Consider the following 24949-nt stretch of genomic DNA (forward strand, 5'->3'; position numbering starts at 1 on the left):
ACCATCCCATACTCTATCCAATCTAAAAAAATAATAATAATGTTTTGGTTTTATATATACTTTAACCCAATGTGTGTATTTGTGTGCTGTTATTGCAGTGTGTTTTGGCAAGTGTCATTATTGTTGGATTGAAAGGAATGCTTAGACAGTTCCAAGATTTAAAGAAATACTGGAATGTTGATAAATTTGATTGGGTAAGTACTGAGCTGAAAATTGAGACTTCCTACTAAGTCAAATATTTACATGAATATGTATGAAGCCTGTAATAGTACTACAAAGATAGACACACAAACTATAAGTGAAATAGTGAGGCAACATTATATCAAAGGCACATGCGACAGGTGGCAAGAAATGGAAGATATTACTGGAAGTGGCAGCAGAAAAGCTCATTAGTGGGTGACCCGTCCTCCCGGCTGCAACAGGATTCGTGATCAATTATCCAGTGAGAGGATCGAACATAGGATTTTGTTTTCTGTGCCTGTTACCTAGCACAGTCCGGTAAGAATCTGATTCATAGGGGGATTTTTTACCCCCCCCACTCTACACGTGTGGAGGTGATGGTGGAATGGTTATATCTAGGTCATAATCAAGCACTCTATCTTTGCTGGACTCTATTTAAATCGTAATGTGAAGTGATCACATCTCTGCAACGATTATTTTTGCACTTTAAATTTATATGCACTTGCATGACAGCACACCCATCATAGTAGGATTGTGTGTTTATCACTGCCTTGATGAATGTTTTTGTTTGTTTTAAAGCCGCATGCCTAATTTCACATATTGCAGCAAATGTTTGGTGCCTTTGGACACATCTAGTTTTCAATTGGCTTCTATTGCACCTAAAATCATTTTTGGCAAAGTGATCTTCTCAGCAAAACTGGTTAGAAATTGCATATCACTTTAGCTATTCAATTGTTTTGAGCATTGCTGGTATAATTGTGCCATTAGGAGGATATGTAACAAACAATTCCACCTATTAGGGAGATAGAATATTACAAAGACCATTCCTGACTCACTGTTCTGTAATGAATCTTTAAAAGTCACACATTATGGGGTGTATTCATTCCAAAATTGCATAGCAATATTATTGCATTGATTTAAAATGGAAAATACCACATTTAGCCACCAGATTAAAATCATTCGACCAGCACAGGAAATAGCATAATAACAATATAAGGTAATGCACTTGGGGGTAAAAATATAAACACAAGTTACTCATTAGGGGGAGAGCCCCTAGGGGCTTCTAGGATGGGGAAGGATCTAGGGGGTTCTAGTAGAAGACAGACAGAGCAATAGCATGCAGTGCCAAGCTGCAGCTACCAAAGCCAGAAGAATATTAGAATGCATTAAAATAGGAATTTACTCCAGAGATAAAACGATAACTGTCCCACTTGATAAAACTTTGGTTCGGCTGCATCTGGAGTATTCTGTCCAGTTCTAGTCACCAATCCTCAGAAAGGATGTGGCAGAGAGAGTCCAGAGAAGGTAAACTAAATCAATAAGGGGACTGGAGGACCTCAATTAGGAGGAACGACTACAAGTACTAAATGTATTTTCCTTGGCGAAGAGATGCTTGAGAGGAGATATAATAGCGATATATACAAATATCTCAATGGTGATTCCAGTGTAAGTATGAAACTTTTATGTTCCAGGGAGTGTAGGAAGACACGGGCCACACAATCAGACTGGAAGAGAAGCAGTTTAACCTTAAGCTGCGTAGGGGGTTTTTCACTATCAGGGCGGTAAGGATGTGGAACACTCTTCCACAATCGGTGGTGTCGGCAGGAAGTATGGATAGTTTTAAAAGACTCTTGTAGATACATCTTAGCGAAAACAATATACAAAGATATGGGAAATGTTTTTTCTACACACACACACACACAACTACACGGGTTGAACTGGATGAGCTGTTGTCTTTATTCAACCTTACCAGCTATGTAACCATGTAACAGAACAACATGCACTTTTACTGGGTGAAGTGCTATGCTTTTTGTTCTATAAATACACCCCTATGTGTTGTTTCTTTATTTTCAATATTGGATTTTTTTTTTCCAACAGGTAATATGGATTTGCACCTATGTGGTAACAATCTGCTTTGCTGCAAATATTGGTTTGCTGTTTGGTGTTGTCTTTAATATTGCAGTAGGAGTATTTCGATTAACCAAGTAAGGCTATTTTCTCTTCGTTTTATTATTTTATGATTTGTCTTTTTTGAACATCTTAGTATAGATCCCAGCATATAGTATAATGTCAAGGTCAGGGCTGTTTCTTGAAGAACACTTGAGACATACTTTATGTGTGTTTTGAGGCGGCTCCCTGCAATCTCTAGTGTGATATACCCACAATGTTCCTGGTAGCTGTTAAATACTAAATGTGGAAATGTTTGAAGCTGCTATTTTTCCGTGCCCATAAATGGTTTCATACTTCCTGCTGTAATACAGCGTGAATGCCAATACATGGCTTGTGTGTGTTTCCTAAAAACCTTAAAAAAACAAAACGGTAGACACCATGTGATTTTCATTTACATACATTTTTATTCTTGCCAAAAAAGAGGTATCTTGTTAACAATAAAAAATTTTAACGCAGATATGAGCCCTAGTGATATATGTAGAGCAGGAATTTTAATAGTTTTTCAAGGCACTGTACAACATCTATAATACTAAATAATGATAAAACTGTTTTTTTTGTTAATTTATTTTTTATTGCAATAATGAAAAACTTACAAGGACATATAAAGCAAGATAAATGTGACACAGTCAATGTGATAGATCAAAAAATAACCCCCTAAATGGGACTTTGACAGACCACCAACACATGCAAGGACAGTATAAAATGTAATATTTATTAATACAAAAATAATAAAAACAAGGACAGGCGACTAGCATCTGAACAGTAACAATATGCAATACATTGCAAGACAAAAAACAATACAGCCATATAACAACACTTATGCTCTCATAGGGAATGGATATCCCAAAACCCGACAGTTTCCAGTTTTGCTTGAAAACTTTCATCAGGGGTGGAGAGTAAGAGGAAATATAATGTAATAATAGCTCTAAAAATTAGATAAAGAGACATGTTAGAAAAGCAAAAAACGCCCAAGAGGGAATACATTACATATCATGTCCCGCATGACCCAAACAGTTCCAACAATCCCCCCATATATATACATGTGGGTACTACATACCGTGATTGAGCCACTCCTCAATGGGAGATACAAATATTATTCCGTATGGATGCAGCCAGACCACTATACCAAGTCCCCAATGATGACCCTGGATATTAGCACATCCCTCCGTAAGAAGTACAAGTTGGTGTAGGTACTGCAAATTACATATCCACTGTCTCTGTTGATAACAAACAACGAGGAACTGGCTATAGATGAATAGTCAGTCTTTGAACCACCCAGTAAGCCCCCCAGCAAAGGCAAAGTTTAGAAAACACATAGAGAGTATCGAGATCAAGATGGCCATATATAAAGCCACACCACAAAGGATTGAGTGGTCTGAAAAAACAAACAAACGAGATACCGACAAGCACACCCCACCATATTTGTTACAGAAAACCTACCAACATGCACTGTAGGGTAAAAATGAGGGCAGCCATTGTACTTACCCCTAAGGTAATGCGGGTGAAATAGACCCCACACCAAAATAGATCCAAGCCTAAAATATGGCCCCCAGGAGGTCCCCTGTCCGCGTGGATCCCTTGTTGAAAATACCTATATTACAATACAGCAAATGAGAGCTATATTCCTAAATACCAGACAAGCCTGGTTCAAGAAATACCATATCAGTGTTGCTTACCAAAGAGAGGATATAGGGTGTCTCGTCTGGGTTAAATGCTGCCCGTTACCTCCTACAGAGATGGGGTTTAAATAGTGGTCAATGGCGCACATATCTGCGTCATGGAATGATGTCATTGCGTGTGCGCCCATTGACCCTCACTTCTCCGTATCCGGCGCACGCAATCATGCAATAGCGCACACGCATGCGCAATCGCGTACTCACACATGCGCGAAAGCATATGCGCGAGTGCGCACATCGGCAATGATGGTAGCGCGCACAAACAGGCAGCCAGGGGCTTCACCAAAAACATCCTGGCGCCTTAGTGCGCGCACCAATACCGACGGCAACTGTGCTTTGGAGAGCCCCGGACAATCACGGGTAAAGGTCAATAACACTAGGGACACCTAAATCAAACAGAGAAAAGTGGAAAAAAGGAAGGGGCGGAATACCCATCAGGGACACCAGGACAAATATATAACAGGGGCCATGCGTGCGCATAACAATATGTCTATCCACCCATGAGATGCACCTGAATGTAAGTGATTAAGCGACCAATGACATCTAGTGTAATGGGTGCTTAAAGGCACATGTATACACAGAAGGGATAAATGGCCTAAACCAGGATATCGCCATCTAGTGTAGATATAATAGTAACAGATAGTAAGTACCAAGTGGCTGCCATCCAACAGGGTAAGCTCTGCAGGGAAAATATATATTCCATCACGACAAACTGTAACCACCCACAGGAGAGAAAGAACCCCTTGCATGGGGCATGCGGGAAACGACATACAAAAAACACCATGACGTGCAAACCACTGACAAAAAAAAAGAAATATACCACATGTGTATACACAAGAATTGCGATTTAACCAGTCATTTACAACTGTTCACATTTTTAATCCCTGGAAGTCCAAGGGGAATGTTCTGACTAGCTCCTAAGTTACATCACTTAAGTATGTATCATTCCAATCCTTCCCAAGTACCAGACGTAAAACCTTCCAAAAAAGGTCGATAACTGATAGTCATTGAGGCCAGGTGGTCGTGTGACCTGTAAGGCCACTATCCACCTGGTATCACGCTGCAAAAGGGTCTTGTCCCAATCGCCACCTCTGGTGTTGGGGTGTACATGATCGAGTACTAGAAACCTAATTTTGGGGAAATTGCCCATGTGTATGTCACAGGCATGTCTCCCTAATGGTAAATCAGGGTTGCATACTCGTAAACTTTGTACATGTCTGCTCATTCTCTTATGTAGTTCTTGTTTAGTTTTTCCTACATAAAAGCAGCCGCAAGGACATGTCAGTAAATACACTACTCCATAGGTGCAACAGTTCGCAAAATGGGAGGGTTTGAATCTCTTCCCATTTGGTAGCCTGACCTCACTATCTGTATTAATAAATTGGCATTGGGGGCAACCACCGCATTTAAAAGTGCCCCACCCCCTGAATTCCCCTGTGTATTCTCTAGTAACCAGTCTATCCCTTAAGGACTTTGCGCATTTAAAAGTGATCAAGGGTTCCCTAGATATAAACTGGTCAAGCATTGGATCGATTTGGAGTATGTGCCAATGTTTTTTGAGAATGTTTCTAAGGGCTTGATGTTTTGTTGTAGGTCATGACTAATCTGATTTGCTCCGGTGCTTGACTAGTACAGTTAATCTGTTTAGAATGGTCAAAGATTAAACTTTGTCTGGTTTGCATCTGCGCCCTTTTAAAGGCCTTCTTCAGACCCGTGGAGGAGTAGTCCCGTTGAAGCAATCTATGTTTTTTTTTTTTTTTGCTTCAACCACAAACATACAATCATTGGTGCAATTTCTCAGAATCCATAGGTACTGAGAATATGGAATGGATTGCACAAGCGGAGCCGGGTGGAAACTTGTAGCGTGCAGAATTGTATTGCCCGCTGTTTCCTTTCAATACAGAGTACTGGATAACTGACCATCGGGGCTTTTTTGTATAGAGACATCCAAAAAGTTCAGCTTCAAACTGTCACATGTCATGGTAAATTTCAAATTTAAATCATTGATCCCCATGGCTGTCACACACTGATTGAGGCTATCCATCGTTCCACTCCACACAAGAAATATATTGTCGATATATCTGTACCAGAGTAATATCTGGTCCAAAAATAAAGAGTTCGATGGCAAAAAAGCATTCTTCCATTTCCCCAGATACAGGTTGGCATACGAGGGTGCACAGCAAGTCCCCATAACCACCCCCTGTATGTGGAGGAAATGGGAGCCATGGAACGCAAAGGCATTGTGTAGAAGAATGAACTCCAAAGCACGCAGAATTAAGTGGTACAGTGGCTTGTCATCCTTAGAGGATTGAGAGAGAAAATGTCCAATGACCTCTAATCCTTTCTTGTGAGGAATAGAACAATATAATGCCTCAAAATCCACTGTAACTAAGATGGAACCAATGGGGATACACAGGCCATCAAGATGTTGTAACAAATAAGTAGTGTCCCTAATGTATGAAGGTTGATTTATTACTAAGGGGTGTAATTGTTCATCAATGTATCTACTTATATTTTCAGAGATACTACCCCTCCCAGAGACAAGCGGTCTCCCTGGGGGGTTGATGAGGTCTTTGTGGACTTTGGGGAGACTATAAAAGGTCAGGATTTTTGAGTGCTTAGTGCGTATAAATTCCCAAGTTTGTTGGGTGATGGTATTTTCCAAATACGCCTGATCAACTAGTGCAAAAAATTTGCTGTCAAACTTCTCTCTCGTGATCTTAGATATCGGTTGGTACCATTCTTTGTTGGACAAAATCTTCTTGCACATCAAAAGATATTGGGAGTTATTCATTATTATAATGTTGCCCCCTTTATCAGAGGGTTTGATTGTTAATTGATGTTGACTACCCAATGTCTCTAGTGCATTTCTCTCAGCCACAGATAAGTTATCTGAGGAAGTGTCCTTGGTCAGTTTTGTTGATATCATCAGTTGCCTTAGCTATAAAAGCCTTTAAATTTGCATTCTGAGTTAAATATGGAAATTTATTAGACTTTTTCTCCAATCTAGATTTGCCCTTGATTCCCCCTACCGTGGGGGTAATATACGCCGTTAGGAGGGGTTCCAGGTCTATTGTGTCAATCAACTCCTTTTGTTCTTGTTCTTCCAACAGAGACACCAGATCATCCAATGCTTTTTTCTCTTTATTGCACGAAACCATGACCTGTTTTGGTTTGGTATTTATACTTTTAAGAATTAGCTTGCGTGCAAATAAGTGTAAATCCTTAATGGTCTTAAAGGTGTCGATGTTGGAAGAAGGACAAAAAGTGAGATCCTTACTCAGTATGGTTCTTTCATCAACCGATAGCATGCAGTCAGATAGATTTATAATGTTTAGAGCCTCATCTAAAGTCACTTCCCGTGTTGTATGTCATTGTCCCTCCACCATGTCATTCCAAGCCCCAACACCGGGAGGGTCCGCAGTAGAACATCCCTGTCCAGATGGGCCACAACGTGAGTTACCTGACCTCAATGTGCGCTCAGTACCCACCACCGAAGAAGGAGGTTGCGTGGATGTTGTTGCCTCTGTCATATGTCTCTTGTTGTTTATTGTAGGTTCAGGTGATCGCCATTTCTGTTTCTTTCAACGTCTGTGAGCATGTAGAAGAGAGAGAATTCAGGGATGAGTTAGACCCCCTATCTTTATCTCTATTCATATTTTTTGACCTCTAAGGCCGCGTACACACGGGCGGACTGTCCGCCCAACTAGGTTCGTCAAACAGTTTGACAAACAGTCCGTTCAAAATTAGCATGAACGGACTTGACCACACACGACGAACGAACAGTCCGCTGAAAACTTGCGCAATGACGTGAACGGCACGCACGACGGGACGAGAAATTCGAAGTCCAATACACTGCAATGCAACCTTCGCCGTGTAAATTCTTTCTGAGCATGCGCGAGACTTAGTTTATCGAACAAGCCTACACACGAGCGGACTGTCCGCTCAAACCAAGTTTCAGCGGACAGTCTTACGGAAATTCCGAAAAACTTTGTTCATCAGACTGTCCGCTGAAACTGTCCGCTGAAGCCCACACACGAGCGGACTGTCCGCTGAAACACTGTTCAGCGGACAAAGTTGGGCGAACAGTCCGCCCGTGTGTACGCGGCCTTAGAACTATTTTTCTTATTACCCTGTTGACTCCCTTGGGGGTTCCGCTGTTGCAGTAAGCTTTCCCTTCATTAAAGGCCCCTTTGTCCCTGCAAAACTTTTTTCTCTTTCAGGGAAATAGGTTATTTCACTATTAAATCAATGTGGCCCTTAATGCATTCCTCCTGTTCCCCAAATGAAGGCATATCTTTGAAGTTTTTTTTTAAATCTATACATAGGGATGGGACCACCACACTGCAAACGCTGACACAGTGGGAGCCCTCTTTTTCTTGCCAGTCAATGTGATAAGGCAAAGCATTTTGTGAAAAACAGAATAACAGGTTTGAGATATTGGAGACAGTATTGTATTTTAGGTTTAAATAAAACAAACCTGAAATGCCATAAAAATAAAAGTAACAACAAAAGAAAAAATCAACTGAACTATGAGCAGCTAGAGCTCTGTGAAATAAGCAAGGCAATATATGATGCATGTCAATATATATATTTTAAATATAATACCCAACATCTGAGTCTTCTGTCTTCTTTAAATTTGTGGTTGAGTACAGATGGTATTAAAGAACTATAGCTAAGAGATAGGCATGGAAATACCCCAAATATAACTCATTGGGATTCATATTTGTTGGCAGTGCTTACTCACTCCACCCATATTATTTCAAATTTGGTAGGAAAGACCCTGGCTTCATATGCCGGCCTAATAGTTAGTTCACTTCTTCCATGCATACAGTTTTAAAAGGTTGGTGTTCTTCCATTCTAGGGATACAGATTTTTTTCACATAAAAATACTGGAGACTGGTTAAGTGTGTCTTAGCAGAACTCTCTTCAACATCTTCCAACAGACCCAGTAAACATCTCTTACTGTCATGATCAGGCATCAGTTTCGAAGACCAGTTGCTATAGCAGTAGTGGGACTTCCATTGGCCGGTAACGAATGATAGCAAAGATAGGGATGGCACCAGGGAAGACAGAGCGAGATGTTGGCTGGAGAGAGCACAGTAATCTGGAAAACAGGAAGTGCAGAGACATGGCTTAAATCAGGAAGTTCATGGGAGGAGCAAGGAGTTCAAGGTTCAGCAGAAGTCAAGGCAGGGTTGTTCAATGTATTAGACAAGGTGCTGTTCAGCATTTCAGGTAGCTCTGGAGAACAATTTTCCAGGTTTATATTCCTAAAGCAAAATATAGAAACATCGACACAAACCCCCTTAATTCTCTCTAATTACATTGTAATTATTAAGTACACAAGGTGCACTGACATTGCCCAGTCTGCACCTCTATTACTTTGTATCTTATCTGCCATATATCCACTGGTTGCTGTTCCGAAATCTAAACAATGCAGCCACAGCTACCAAAGTGGCCTTAGTTACATCCTATATAACACTCTTCAACCTGATATACAGGAATGTAGTCTTGATTATCACTGGCTCCTCCCTGCACCCATAACTCAGTTTGGCTCCCTTCAAACTCCCCCCCTAGAGTGTATATGCTACTTTTAACTAAAAACATGAAGCTCATCCCCAGATGCTGCTCCATACTTATGCAGACACGTGGTTCTAAATGTCAGAGACCAGTGAGGTAAAGACATTCCTGATCTTGATGAACAGGACTGGAAGAAATAATTTTTTTTAAATTTTACACTCATCTTGTATAGATATAAATTCATCTAACTTAGATACTCTCATAGAGTTCACAGTACTTTTAACTGCAACGGTTATTTGAAATGGGCAAACATGACACACCTAAATGTCAGGGTGTTAAGGTCCGTAACCTTATGTGTCAGGGCCAGTCCTTGAACCTGGGACCTCTGCTGTGTCTGGCAGTCTTGGAGAACTTGTCAAAGGTTATCAGGCTGATAATAGAGCTACTGAGCAGGAGACAGCTATGGGACATAGTGCTTTGAAGAGAGATACGAAAACACTACAGATATCTGTGCCCAGCTCAAATTTCATGAATCGGGTTTACATCCACTTTAAAGGAGTTGTAAAGGCAGAAGGTTTTTTTATCTTAATGCATTCTATGCACCGTCTATTTTACCCTATTTTTACTGACGCGTTTGCTTGGCTTTTCACTTGAATGGATTGCCGTGATTGTGACATGTTGAGTAGTTTTTGCCACAGGCACAAAGCATCACAACCACAGCATATAAACACCCATGTCCCATTTGCAGCTTAAGGCTAGGTTTCCACTAGTGCGACTTTTCATGTGATTTGGGACTGCAAAGTTGCATGACAAGTCATACCCCATGATTTCCAAAGAGTGGCGTTCATATCTGTGCGACTTCAAAGTAGTCCCTGCACTACTTTGGTCCCACTTTGATGCGACTTGAGGTCCATAGACCTCAAGAATACACAGGCATTGCTTCAAGTCACGGCAAAACATCGCTGTAAAATCGCTCGACTTTGGGGACGCAATAGTGGAAACATAGCCTGAGGGGACAGTAAAAACATGGCTCAAAATTTACTCTAAACTTAGTCTTGCTAGTTTAAACTGAGCAGCTTCCTCAGAGTTTTTAAGATTAGGGGGTTAACTAAAATGCAATTTGTTTTCTTACCATATAGAAGTACTGATGTAGTAAGTTATCTTTGGTTAAGCCTAAAGTCTCTGGAGACCATATACCGTATTTTTCGGACTATAAGGCGCACCTAAAAGCCTTACATTTTCTCACAAATCGACTGTGCGCCTTATAATGCGGTGGGCCTAATGTATGGCAAAAATCTGTCAAAATGTTTTAGCACGGCCAGCATGTTGTACTGCGTGACTGATAGCCTTGAGTTTGAAACTTTTCTTTTGGCAGAGTCTTCCTCTTGAAAATTAGCATGGGTGGTAGTTTCTGGCCATTAGCCTGGCACCCGAGAACTACAGTGAAGGATGACTTCTCGTTTCCTGTAGTGCGTATAGATACCGTACTGGTCCCTGTTCTTTCGACAGTACGGTTTACGGGGATATCAAAGGTAAGGGGGACCTCATCCATGTTGGTGATGTGTTCTGGCCGGATCTTCTTTTCATTGATCTTGTTCTTGCAGTAGGTACGGAAAATGGCCAGCTTCGCACAAGAACTACTATGTCACAGCAACTGCCAAAGGATTACGAAGGAAAGCTGGCCATTTTCCGTACCTATTGCAAGAACAAGATCAATGAAAAGAAGATCCGGCCAGAACACATTACCAACATAGATGAGGTCCCCCTTACCTTTGATATCCCCGTAAACCGTACTGTCGAAAGAACAGGGACCAGTACGGTATCTATACGCACTACAGGAAACGAGAAGTCATCCTTCACTGTAGTTCTCGGGTGCCAGGCTAATGGCCAGAAACTACCACCCATGCTAATTTTCAAGAGGAAGACTCTGCCAAAAGAAAAGTTTCCGGTTGGCATCATCATCAAGGCTAACCCGAAGGGCTGGATGGACGAGGAGAAGATGAGTGAGTGGCTGAGAGAGGTTTACGTCAAGAGACCGGATGGCTTTTTCCACAAATCTCTGTCCCTATTGATCTATGACTCCATGCGTGCCCATCTGACCGATACTGTCAAAACCCAAGTGAAGAAAACTAATTCGGTGCTTGCCATCATTCCGGGTGGATTAACCAAAGAACTCCAGCCACTAGATATTGGTGTCAACAGGTCGTTTAAAGTTAAACTGCAAGCTGCATGGGAGCATTGGATGACAGAAAGCGAACACACATTCACCAACACAGGGAGGCAACGCCGGGCGAGTTACGCCACTATCTGCCAGTGGATCGTGGATGCCTGGGCGAAGGTATCAGTCTCCAGTGTCATCCGAGCTTTCAGGAAGGCCGGAATTATCACTGAACAGCTAAGTACCGATGACAGCAACAAGACTGACTCGGATAATGATGAGAATGATGAGAGGGATACGGGCGTGCTTGATGCCGAAATCACCCAATTGTTAAACTCAGACACTGAAGATGAAGAATTTGATGGATTTGCGGGAGAAGAATAAAGTGAAAAAGTGAGTGTATTGTTTTCTATTTTACTGAACAATGTTGAGAGTTATTGTTAAAGACCATGTTATGGTTATTGTGAAAGAGTTGAATAAAATTTGACTTACCGTATCAGAGTTTTGTTTAATTTAATGCGCCTTATAACCCAGTGTGCCTTATATATGAAAATAAACCCCGTTAGTAGCCGATCATTGCTAGTGCGCCTTATAACCCGGTACGCCCTATGGTCCGAAAAATACGGTACTCTTTATTTGCATTCATTTTACCTATATAACTAATTCAAAATATGGCATAAAAACATCACATCAGTGGAGTGTGATGTGAGTGCTTTTAATTAGCAATTTAGCAGGGAGTGGATGCTGTTAGTGCAGTGTAATTGAACTCTGCACTGACAGCACAGTTGCTCCAGGCCCTAGCTGATTGCCTTAGTAACATACACACTGTGTTGCTACAAGCATCACAGTGGCTTTCTTCCTTGTCTTTGCAGTCTTTGTGAGTCAATGAACTGTCACATCAGGGTCCCCCTTTTCACACCAGAAGCCTGATTTCACATTAGGAGTGCCATTTATGTCAGATTACTTCCTTTACATCAGGAGCTCCTCTTTATATCAGTGTCCTTAGAGCCCCCCTCACTTATGTGTTTGTTTTTGTTACTGAAGTGTTGTTTTTGTAAGACAAAAAAGCCTTTCAATAAAAAAGGAGTTTGAAAAAAAAAAGAGCCCCTTCACCTCGATGTTCTAGAATTCCACCTTACATCAGCGTCTTCAGAGGCTCTCTCATGTGGGAGTCCTCGGAGCCCCTTCACATCCATGTCATCAGAGTTCATCCTTACATCTGTGCCTTCAGAGCCCCCCTCATATCCATGTCCACAAACCTCCTGTCACATGGTCAGTGTTGTTCCATTGTGCAACTGAACCAACCTGCCGATAGAGGTGGTCTATAACCCCACATTTGTTAAAGGTGGCCTAATTCCTCATTCTACTGTTTTGGGGGCAAAAAACAAGACCATCTTTTGCCAAAGGGCTTAGAAAGGTGGACGGCATCTGCCTTATGGAAGATCTTACGTTTATCACACGCTCCACTCCAGGTTACCACATCAAGATATGGGCCTGTTGGTTCAAGTTCAAATCTACTGCTTTGTATTTTGATATTAGCTCAGACCTTTCTATTGATGAATGATGAGTAGAAGTTACTACTTGAATTTTGTCTCAGAATACAACTGTCCCTTTCTTTCTTTTCCCATTACTGTTCCTCTTTCTGGCTCTTTTTCCCCACTATTTTCTACATGGTTCTATCAGGTCTTGGGAGACCATTGGTTATATTAAGTCTGGTTGGAACCTGTACTTTACCCTCTCTGGATGCTACTGCAGTTATTAATCAGTATGCAAATCCCCCCATCATACTTGTTGTAATAGACTTTATTATGCTCTTTGTCTTTATCTTTATATTGTGTTTTTTTGTATGTGTTCAAAACTTTCAATAAAAAATTATTTAAAAAAACCTTACATCATTGCCCTCTGAGTCCCCCTCACATCAGGGTCCTTAGGGCATCCCCACTCCAAAGTCCTCAGGGCTCCCACCACATTAGTGTCCTCAGAGCCCCTTCACATAAGTCCTATAGTCAGTACATGTGTGGCAGCACGACACAGGGCAGAAGGCAAAGCAGGTCTGTACAGAAGTGGACTTCCCTCCTCTAAGTCCTTTAAATGCCAGGGTTGACACTGGATGCCACCCTGTCCTGGAACATTTCAATAGTGCAGATGGGCCAGTCCACCCGCACCATGGAAACAAATGATGCTAAAGGATTAAATAGGGGACTCTGGGAAAAATCCAGGATTTAATAATAAAATACAGGTGCTGTGATCTGCTAACCCGACAGGGGTGCTTTTGGGGTGCTGGGGCAAACATGTATACATCCATAAATTAGTGTGTGGCATATGCACTGCTGTTTACACATTGTTGATATTTACCTTTTGGCTCTTGGGCAGCATCAGTGGCCAATAGTCTACATTTGTGCTGTATGCATGTAAAACACAAATGTTTATATGTTTATATGTGTACAGCACAAAATACCCTCCATATTTAGGTTCTCAAACTCTTATTTGGTTTACGCAGCTTTACACCGTGAAGCAATACAGACCAGTGTGCAGGTGGCTATAGAATACAATAATGATGCGTTCAGATTTTTATACTAGGGTGTACTGGATAAAGTGACCCTGGAATCATAAATTAAGTGAGCATAAGCTAAGCCCCTGATGTGAGGAACAAAATGTCTGTTATCACATAATTCTTTATTAAATGTGAGGGATTATTGCCTTGACCAGTGTGCCCAAATAATCCACCCTCATCTCCTTCTCTATCCACTTCCTCTGACATATGCAGAGAACAATGAAATATGATTTTCCCAGGTAGGTCGGAGATGTCTTTTACGTGTGGGAGGTAATTGAAAGTCTGCTTTCACCTTCTCTATTCTGTGAGAGAGGTGAGATAGGTAGGGTGACCAGATGTCCCTGTTTGCCGAGGCAGTTCCCAATTTTAGGGGGCTTTGCCCTGGAAAATAAAATGTCCTTGATTTCTTCCCAATTAAAAGAACGTGTCCACATTTTCTTACTCTCCTCTCGGCTTGTGCATACTTCATTGCAGGAGGTAAGACTATGGATTATTTGCTGCCATGCCCTTGATATTGATGGCTACTCACAGTGCACACCTGGGCCTGCAATCTTGACAAAGTGCAAAGTAGGCTTAGGTGCTATTAAGCTATACCTCTTTAACTGTTGGCACAATTTGGCCCCACCCAACATTTAGTGTGGGGCACTTCACATGCTAATATCATCCATACGCCCTGCTCTTCCTCAGCCCCCCCCCAATAAAATTGGGCGTGGTCAGTAGGGCGTTCCCTTATTTCATTTTGAAAATCTGGTCACCGTAACCAAAGGGGAATGTTGGGGGGCAGACTAGAGCAGAATTTTTTTGTTACCAGTGTGTTTTTATAAGCCAAACGATGTATTCTTTCTGTAAACATTGGTAAAGGAAAAGGTTATTTTCATTGGCATACATTTCTTACATAGGATTTATTTTATAACTCGATCAATTCAGGTCTGCAATCTTGAACTTTTATATTGTTATTGATTTACCTAATGATTCTGTCTAATTCATCCTACAGAGCGAGGACACTGCAGCTTGTACATCTAAATGAGGATTTCAGCTCAACAAGTGAAGAGGATTATGGTGTAAGTGTTCTTCAGTTTTCAGTAGAGCAGCTGCAAGACTATTTGAAAGATTATAAGTAATGTGTTCTATCTTTGATGATTTAGGATTGCCCAATAGTAGTCATGGATCAGCTGCTCCCCCTTGTTATGTGGCATTTTCACTGAACCCCTGTGATCTTTGGTGGCTGGGCAGAAGTGGTTTGACATGTGCTCACTACAACTATTAACTGCTTATCAGCATACCTCCTAACCATTGAACTTGACAAAGAGAAAAAATTTGTAAAAGGGAGAAATGCCGAATAGTGGATGTGGCCAGTGGAGATCAGGCATGACCATATGGGTTTGATTAAAGTGATTCTAAACCCAAATTTTTTTTTTTTTAGACCATTTTAGAACATACCTCTCACATCTCCTTATTTGGATACACAGTCACAGCTTGCTCCCCCCAGTCCTTATGCTCTCTTCTAGCGGCCAGGCAACTTCAGGGGTTTCTCCCAAAGGGGGAGATGACTTCACCCTTCCATGTGCCTAGGTCTAAGGCCTAGGAGAGACTGACTGGGCCGACATCCTCATAGGGCAAAAGCCCCTAAGGGAAGAGACAGAACAGGCAGGACCTCTGATAGTTAATACCTCTCCCAGCATGCACAGCAGGTTCCCCAGGGCTACTGGTATCTAGCACACCCTGCTGGAACAAGCTCAGACAAAATGTGCCAGACAAAAATACACCCTGAACTTGGTGGGGCACACCTGTTGAGGTACAGTTACACTGAGTACAGTGTGTACCTTTCTAGATTGAAGCTGGAATAAACTTAAAATATGTACTTACTGTACAATGATCAGCCATAACATTATTACCACCACCAATATTGAATAGCCACTAAAAAAGCCCTGACCCATCAAGACATAGACTCCATTGGACAAAGCATCACACTGCCTCCACCGGCTTTCCTTCTTCCCATAGTGTATCCTGGTGCCATCTCTTCCCCAGGTAAGTGATGATACAAAAGAAAACATGTGATTCATCAGACCAAGCCACCTTCTTCCATTATTCCCTTGTCCAATTCTCATGCTCACGTGCCCATTGTAGGTGTTTTTGGCTGTGGACACGGGTCAGCATGGGCACCCTGCTGGGTATGTGGCTACGCAGCCCCATACACAACAAACTGTGATGCACTGTGCGTTCCAACATATTTCTATCAGAACCAACATTAACTTTATCAGCAATTTGAGCTACAGTAGTATTTCTATCGAATCAGACTATACTGTCCAGCCTTCACTCCCCACATGTAGCAATGAGCCCTGATCGCCCATGACCCCGTCACCAGTTTTCCTTCCCTGGACCACTTTTGGTAGGTCCTGACCACTGCAGACTAGGAACATCTCAAAAGAGCTGCCGTTTTGGAGTTACTCTGACCCAGTCGTTTAGCCATTACAATCTGAATTTTTTTAATCACAATATTACTGAATTTCAACAAATCCAATATAAATTATAATGAAACAAATTTTTTGAATTCGAAAATGAATTTGATTTCCAAATGGAGACATATTGCAATAAATACAGTAAGGTAAAAAGGGGAATAAGATGATGATTCCTACGTAGGCTGCTATATAGAACAGAAATTAATAGAATAGAGTAGAATAAAATACAATAAAATCATAATATAACAGAATAAACATAAAGATATAGAATAGTAGTAAATAGAATAAAATAAAACAGAATAGAAAATAAAGAAATAGCATAGGAAATAAAAGAATAGAGTAGTATAAAATAGAACAAAATTTAACAGAATAGAGTGGAAAACAATAGAATATTCTATTTTACGCTATTATATTGTTTTCAATTCCATTCTGTTTTATTCTATTTCATTCTATTCTGTTTAATTATAGTCTAGACCTTTATTTTCTATTCTATTCTTTTATCTATTCTATTTTATTCTATTCTATTATTTTCTCTTCTATTCCTTTATTTTCTATTCTATTTTATTCTGTTCTGTTTTATTCTATTATATTCTATCCTTTTCTAATCTGTTCTATTCTATAAACCAGCCTAAGTAGAAATCGTCGTATTTCACTTTTACACATTACTGTATTTATTGCAATATGTTTCCATTTCAAATTCAAATACATTTTCAAAATCAAAATTGATTTCAAATTGATTTGAAAATAATGAATATACAAAATGAATCCAAAAGAATTTGGATTCGATAACAAATCATTCTAACATACGAATATGATGAAACAAAATTATTAACTTAATGAGCGAATCAGAAACAAAGCAAATGTTTCCGTCATACACATCTCTACAAGTCAGTCCTTGTCAAAGTTATAGCCCTTGTCAAAACCTTAGGCCCCTTTCACACGAATGGACTGATCAGGTCTGCCTGTTCGTTTTTCAGGCGAACCCGATCGGGCCACTCATTGTCCTCTATGGGGAGGCGAATGTCAGTGGATATGTGTCCGCTGATATCTGATCCGTCAAAATATGCTGAAAACAGACGTAGGGCGATAAGTTTGCCATCCATCCAGCGGATCACAGAAGAGAGCGAGAGGAGAGCAAGACTCTGACAGATCCGTCTCTTCACAGTGAGTAGAGATGGACCTATCATCTGCATGTTGAAGGGGGATCAAAGAAGCAATCCCCGCTGACCAAGTGGAGTCCGTCAAAGCAGATCCGCCCCGTGTGAAAGGGCCTTACGCCTGCTCATTTTTCTTCTTTCAACACATCGCCCTTTAGGGACAACATGTTCATTCGCTGCCTAATATATCCTGTGCACTTGTAGGTGCCACGGTTAGTGGCCATAGTGTTATGACTGATTAGTATATAACTTCTAGTTTACCATAAAGGTAAATAATAAATAGAAGAACAATTTGCCCAAGGGACTTTAGAGAGTGGCGCTCTATAAAAAAGGTCCTATTGTCTAAACCAGGGATATGCAATTAGCAGACCTCCAGCTGTTGCAAAACTACAAGTCCCATCATGCCTCTGGATGTCATGCTTGTGGCTGTCAGTCTTGCTATGCCTCATGGGACTTGTAGTTCTGCAACAGCTGGAGGTCCGCTAATTGCATATCCCTGGTCTAAACCATTTTTTCTTAGGGGTTCTACAGTGGGGGCTTTGCTCCTCTCTTCTCTGCCCAGCCTACGGGTCATCAGCTGCCTTCAGCTCCTGGTGAAAAGCTCCTGCCGTGGTTGTCCGCAGCTTTTGAGATCTAGAGATGCCATTTCTTTTAATCCTTGGTTTTGAACTATATCCAATTTATGCCCAGTCAGACACTTTTTGGACTCCTTTCACTGAAATTGAAAGTACCATTTAATCTAATCAACCTGTTTTGTTGTTCTCCATTGACTGTTGAAAACTATCTCAATTTATTGACAGAGTGACATGGTTTTCCCATAGATACACATACAAACTGACTGTGACTGTCTCCTGATGAAGTGAGCATTGCCTCACGAAAAGCATAGAGATTACAGAGTTCGCAAATTAATATTGATCCATTTATCATTATGTCAGCATCCTGAATGTACATTACTGAAATGGTGGCTTTTCTCTTACACAATGAATGTGAATATGTATTTGATATTTTTTATGCAAATCAAATACATTTTGTGTTTTTTATACACTCATTGTACTATTTTATAGAGCACCACTCCCCAAAGTCCATTGGGCACATTGTTCTTCTATTCTGTATTATTGGGGGCTGAGTGCTGCTCTGGTCTGAGCATGGGGGGGGCTCTTCTTTTTCTATGTAAATAAATACTACTGCCTGTGAGTTAATTGTACTAGCTTTTTCTCCTTAAGCCACAATAACTAAAAAAATACAATCATTTGTTTATTATAGGATTATAAAGTGATCTCTATTGATTCACCACTGTTATTTCTTACTGCCAAAAAATTCTGCAGTGATATCCAGAAAGTGAACCAGAAACCTAGTACAGCAAAGGAGTCCAATCAGGTGAGGAATGTCCATGATTCAACAGCATGTGTACTTTTCACAAGTGAAATATTCCTTGATCCCCTATAAATTAGACCAGTGGTCCCCAACCTTTTTGGGACTGGGGACCGGCGTTGTGGAGGAAATTTTTTGCGAAAATAGCTTGTGTTAGCATTTCAATCACAGCAGCATCACAACACACCATGGTTGATATGATTTCAGGATGATTGAAGCGCATTATTTCTATTATTACATTGTAATATAAAATGAAATAGTTCAACTCACCATAATGCAGAATCTGCCACCAGACGTGGATTGTCACTTGCCACGTCGCCTGCCACCAGATGCAACATGTCACTTGCCATGTCGCCTGACACCAGACATGGATTGTCACTTGCCACGTCGCCTGCCACCAGATGCAACATGTCACTTGCCAAGTCGCCTGCCACCAGATGCAGTATGTCACTTGCCACGCTGCCTGACACCAGATGTGGATTGCCACTTGCCACGTTGCCTGCCACCTGATGTGGTTTGTCACTTGCCACATTGCCTGCCACCAAATGTGGATTGTCACTTGCCATGTTGCCCATCATCAGATGCGGCTTGTCACTTGCCACGTCACCTGCCCCCAGATGTGAATTGTCACTTGCCACATTACCTACCACCAGATATAGTTTGTCACCTTCCACCAGATGTGGTTTGTCACCTGCCAGTGCTGCCACCAGATGCAGATTGGCACTGCAGTGGTGGCAGTACAGGCATGCGCATTAGTCCACAGAACACAGAGGCAGACCAGGAGTAGTGGGAGGTGGTGGGTTCAGAGTGAGGGAGAAGAGCGTTGATGCAGGGCGGGCGGTGAGAGATGGTCTCATCTCTCTGCTCCCCTGTCTCACCTCCAGCAGTGTAGTGGCCCCGCTATGTGGGTGGAACAGCAGTGATGCGGGTGGGCTGTGAGAGATGATCTCTCTGCTCACCCACCTCATCTCTAACAGTGTAACAGTGTAGTGGTCCTGCTGTGAGGGGGGAACAGCAGTGATGCGGGCGGGCTGTGAGAGACGATGTAATTTCTCTGCTCTCCCGCTGCTGTCGCACCTCAGACAGTGCGGCCTCCATGGCCGGGCTGCAAACAGGACACAGCCCCAGGGGTGGGGACCCCTGAATTAGACTTTTGCATTCCCTCCCCTCCACTGCACGGAGGAGGAGCCTATCTAGTCTAATCTCTCCCCAAACAAGGCAGATCCCCGTTCTGACAGGGAAGTGCACAGAAATCTTCTGTTCCTACTAATTGGGAACAGTGATCACTGTGTTCTTCCTGTCAGTCCATCCCCCACACTATTAGAAAATACTTGCAAGGATCACAGTTAACCCCTTGATTGCCCCGGTTGTCAACCCCTTGCCAGTGTAATTTATACAGTAATCAGTGCATTTTTTTTAGCACTGATGACTGTTTTGGTGTCACTGGTCCCCAAAAAGTGTAATTTAGGGTTAGATTTGTCTGCCGCAATGTTGCAGTCCTGATAAAAATCGCAGATCCTCACCATTACTAGTAAAAAAAATAATTATAATAAAAAAGCCATAAATCTATCCCCTATTTTGTAGACTCTATAACTTTTGTGCAAACCAATCAATATACGCTTTTTGTGATTTTTATTACAAAAAATATGAGAATACATATCAGCCTAAACTAAGGAGAAAAATGTACTTTAAAAAAAAATGGGGCTATTTATTACAGCACAAAATGACAAAATATTGTGTTTTTTTCAAAATTGTCACGCTTTTTTGTTTATAGAACAAAATATAAAAAATGCAGGGATGATCAAATAGCACCAAAAGAAAGCTCTATTTGTGGGGAAAAAAGGACGTCAATTTTGTTTGGGTACAGCGTCGCACAACCGTGCAATTGTCAGTTAAAGCAACGCAGTGCCGTATCGCTAAAAATGGTCTGGTCATTGAGCGGCCAAATCTTCCAGGGCTGAAATGTTAAAATTTGACCCAGTATAATTTTTTTGGGCTGAATATATTGATTATAATCGTATATTAGCTTTGTTATATTGCCCTTCATTGCCCATGACATAAAACATAAGATTTTTTTCTGTCACAACATAACTATGTATAACATTTTGTCCTTTGTGATTTGGTCTGTACTGTATTTCAGCACAATGGAGACATTTTACTAATTCCAGTGTCTAATGAAAGCTGTGGTGGTAAGTTGCAGTTCTAAAATTTGGAAGTAGATTATAACAGTAGTAGTTTAATACTGTTATAGGAATCGATAAATGTGAAAAGTTTAAAGTGAAAGAGTAACTTCACTTTTGTTGAGAAAAAAAAACTTTCCCCCCAGGGTAATAGGGGATGCCGGGAATCTGACTTGTATCTTAGTGCAGACTTCTGAGAAAATCAGTGAGCCAATCACACAAGCAGGACATGACATAGCTTGGGGCGTTCTGTACATATCCTGTGTACAGAACACCTCCAGGTAGCCATGTTGCATTTTACAGAAAATTACAGCTCTGCAGATTGAAAAGGAAAGGTCATTTTTAATAACATTCAATTACAATACGACTTGAGTCACAATTGCATATACTATATTATTATTATTTTTTTTTTATTTCTATTTTTCCCCTGGTAAGTGGAGTTACCCTTTAAGTGATGACTCTTTATTGTTATTAAAGAAGCAAACTTTTGTGTGGGCTGCCAACACAGCCCAGTGCAGCTAACATCTGACCTTTTCTCAGGAATGTAACGCATTGCAGCACAGCTGTGTTGCCTTAATGCATTAAGGTAAGGTTACGAGATGTCCCCAGTTTCAGGGGACAGTCCCCGGATTGAGGACACTGTCCCCGGACCAAGTCTGTCTGCAGTTTTGTCCCTGTATTTGACTTCAACGGGAGCTGGGGCAATTTTCAAAGACAGTCAGTGCAGAATAAAAAATAAAATATGATTTATACACCCCCTCTCCTACTAGCTTAGGGGGGTGTATTTGTTCCATTATCTGTGTTACTTTCTGATGATGATGTGCTGGTCGGAGCGGATGGACTATTTCTTCAGTTTCCGGCACATGTCCGCTCAGGTTTTTCTGCCTTGGCTCAAATCCTGGCCAGCCGCCTGCCTGCTTATCTCCTTGCCTTCCCCGGCAGAGTCATTTTCCTCCGCTCCCCACCCAGTAGTAGCCGGGGCCCGGAGAGAGAGACCTGAGAGGCTGTGAGGCCGGTGGCGGCAGCGGCGATGGGCAGAGAGAGGCAGCTGAGCTCAGCTGACGATGTCCAGCAGCAGGAATAGAGGGGAAGCAGATCCAATCATGGGACTGCCAGTGCCTTCAACACAGGTGTGCTTTGGGGGTGTCTGTGGCTAAACTACATTGCACTGTGTCTGTCCCTCTGGCATAATGGATGGTATCAGAACTCACAGGCAGCAGGCACTTATTGGTCATAAGTTAACAAAATCAGCATCCAGCAGCCATGGTATGTGACACACTGTGACAGAGCCAGCCAGAACCATGATAGAGTGCCTGCTGCCTGTGAGTTATCATAATGCTGATGACCTTAACCAGTTGCCGATCATCTGATAGCAGATTTACTGCTACAGGGCGGTCGCACTTATATACGTGATCCTGCATTTCTGGATGTCAGAGCCAATCAGCAGATCCGGCGGACTCGTCTAGTGGTCTGCCTATGTAAACAAGGCAGTTCGCCATTCTGTCAGTGTGAAAGACATTGATCCTGTGTTCCTGCAAAGCAGGTACAGGGATCGTGTCTTCCCTTAGTAAAATCACCTGCCCCACAGTGAGAAAACACTTGTTAGGCACACATTTAACCCATTGATTGCCCTAAATGTTATCCCCTTCCCAGTCAGTGTCATTAGTATAGTGACAGTACATATTTTTAGCACTGATCAATGTATTAATGTCACTGGTTTCCACAAAGTGTCAAAAGTGTCACTTAGTGTCTGATTTATCCACCGCAATATCGCAGTCCTGCTATGAGTCGCTGATTGCTGCCATTACTAGTAAAAAAAAAATGTCCCCGGATTTAATTTAAAAAATCTGGTCACCTTACATTAAGGTGCCATTCAAAATGAATGGTACTGTAGCGCACCAGTGGCTTGTAGTAGAAGCAGTTAGAGTCCTTACACAGAACTAGATAGATTGAGCTCTTCAGGACACAAGCTGATGTCCCCTTTACATGGACACACAGATGACCACCAGAGGGGTGGCAGCAGCCCAAAAGTCTCTAACATCTTTCACAGAAGTGAATGAATGAATGAAATACTTGTATACGTGCCCAAAGCCCGGTATAAATCCAAGGGTGATCGGAGATTCGCTGTCCAAGGGCCTCGGCTATGGAATGCTCTACCAATCAACATCCGCCTGGAAGAAAATCACCTGGCTTTTAGGAAAAAACTCAAGACCTTCCTCTTTTAGCAGATGATCAAAGCTCGCCACAGCGCCTAGAGGCGATTCAGTTCGCATTGTGCGCTATACAAGTATTTCATTCATTCATTCATTCATTCAGCTGGGGCCTCACGAAGAACAAGCACATGGCAGCGCTGCCTAGGTGGGCGTCAAGTCCTCCAGGTTGTGTTCCTCTCCTGATGGAAAAGACCCAGCAGCTTTTTGTCTCAGAGTACTTACACAGACTCCCAGCAGCCTTCAAAGCCACCCTCTCTGGGATTGGCCAGGGCTGTATAAATACTCATGCTGCTATATGCATTGCTCCACACCTATGTTCCAGAGAATTCTACTGCTCTCTGGAAAACAGAGGAAACAATCAAACCAGCAGCAGCTGAAACTCTGAGCAGACCTAACTAAGCACTCCTGTGACCCGGAAAAGATGCCTGGACCGGCACGCGGCTCAGTCTCTCAGCGGGCCACTGAGAGCCTGAACCGGCCCCTCCAGCCCCCTCCACAGACCAGTGCTTTGGTGAGCGGGGGGAGGAGAGAGATGACAGAGAGAGAGAGAGAGAGAGAGAGAGAGAGAGAGAGAGAGAGAGAGAGACTATTATGAATGAATGAATGACCAATGCTGCTTGTTCCTTCAGGGTTGTGGCTCTGTGTAATATATCTGCAGTTGCTTGTGCACACAGGGCAGATTCTCATTCAGCGTAAAAAGAGGCTTTGTGCTGGCTGTACCTACCCGCACAGGTACACCCATAATTTGGGCTTCAGAAGGGGGTAGAGATACAGCCGGCACGTAGAGGACAACAGGGCCTCCAATCAGAATGGGACCAAATGCTAGATACCTATTATCAAAACCACTTGCCGACCGCCGCACGACGATATACGTCGGCAGAATGGCACGGGCAGGCATATGGGCGTATATATAAGTCCCTGCCTTCCCGCGGGTGGGGGGCCCGATCGGGCCCCCCCCGGTGCCTGCGGCGGTCGGCATTCGTTCGGGAGCGATCCGGGATGAGGGGGCAGTACCGAGGAGAGAGGATCGGTGAGTTGCACCAACACACCACACGTACAGTAGAACATGCCAGGCACACTCACACCCCCCCTTTACCCCCCGATCACCCCCAATTACCCCTGCCCCCCCCCAGTCACAGTGACACCAATTGCATTTTTTTTGCATTGGTGTCATTTGTGACTGTAATAACTGTTAGGGCAGTTAGGGTTAGCCCCCTTTAGTTCTAATGTGCCCCCCTAACCCCCCCAATAAAGGTTTAACCCCGTGATCACCCCCCGTCGCCAGTGTCACTAAGGCTGGGTTCACATTGCAGCGGTTTATGAGAACGAATGTGATTCGCACCGCACTGCAGTGCAAATCACATCCGATCTCTGTGCGATTCGAGTTCAGCCATTCGCCGCACCCGCCGCAAATTCGCACGGGACCCTTTTTTTGGTCCGCAGCAGAATCGGATCGCATGGGTGTTCACACCATGCGATCCGAGTTTGCAGATCGCACTGCGATATGCGAACTGATCTGGGGGTATCA

The 24949-nt window shown here is 42.4% G+C and overlaps 1 protein-coding gene across 3 annotated transcripts in view; it reads left to right on the forward strand.

The window, feature by feature from the left end:
- The window catches only part of SLC26A7 (solute carrier family 26 member 7), a 129789-nt gene that overhangs the window by 63857 nt on the left and 40983 nt on the right, over window positions 1-24949 (forward strand). For all 3 annotated transcript variants that reach the window (XM_077493013.1, XM_077493012.1, XM_077493014.1), the window contains 5 exons: window positions 99-194; window positions 2059-2165; window positions 15036-15102; window positions 18921-19034; window positions 21169-21217. In XM_077493013.1, the coding sequence (XP_077349139.1) occupies window positions 99-194; window positions 2059-2165; window positions 15036-15102; window positions 18921-19034; window positions 21169-21217 (433 nt within the window). The remainder of the gene's footprint in view (window positions 1-98; window positions 195-2058; window positions 2166-15035; window positions 15103-18920; window positions 19035-21168; window positions 21218-24949) is intronic.

Source organism: Lithobates pipiens, unplaced genomic scaffold (genome assembly GCF_037356315.1).
Source record: "Lithobates pipiens isolate NorthernLeopardFrog02 unplaced genomic scaffold, aLitPip1_a1.2 Scaffold_19, whole genome shotgun sequence".
NCBI lineage: Eukaryota > Metazoa > Chordata > Amphibia > Anura > Ranidae > Lithobates > Lithobates pipiens.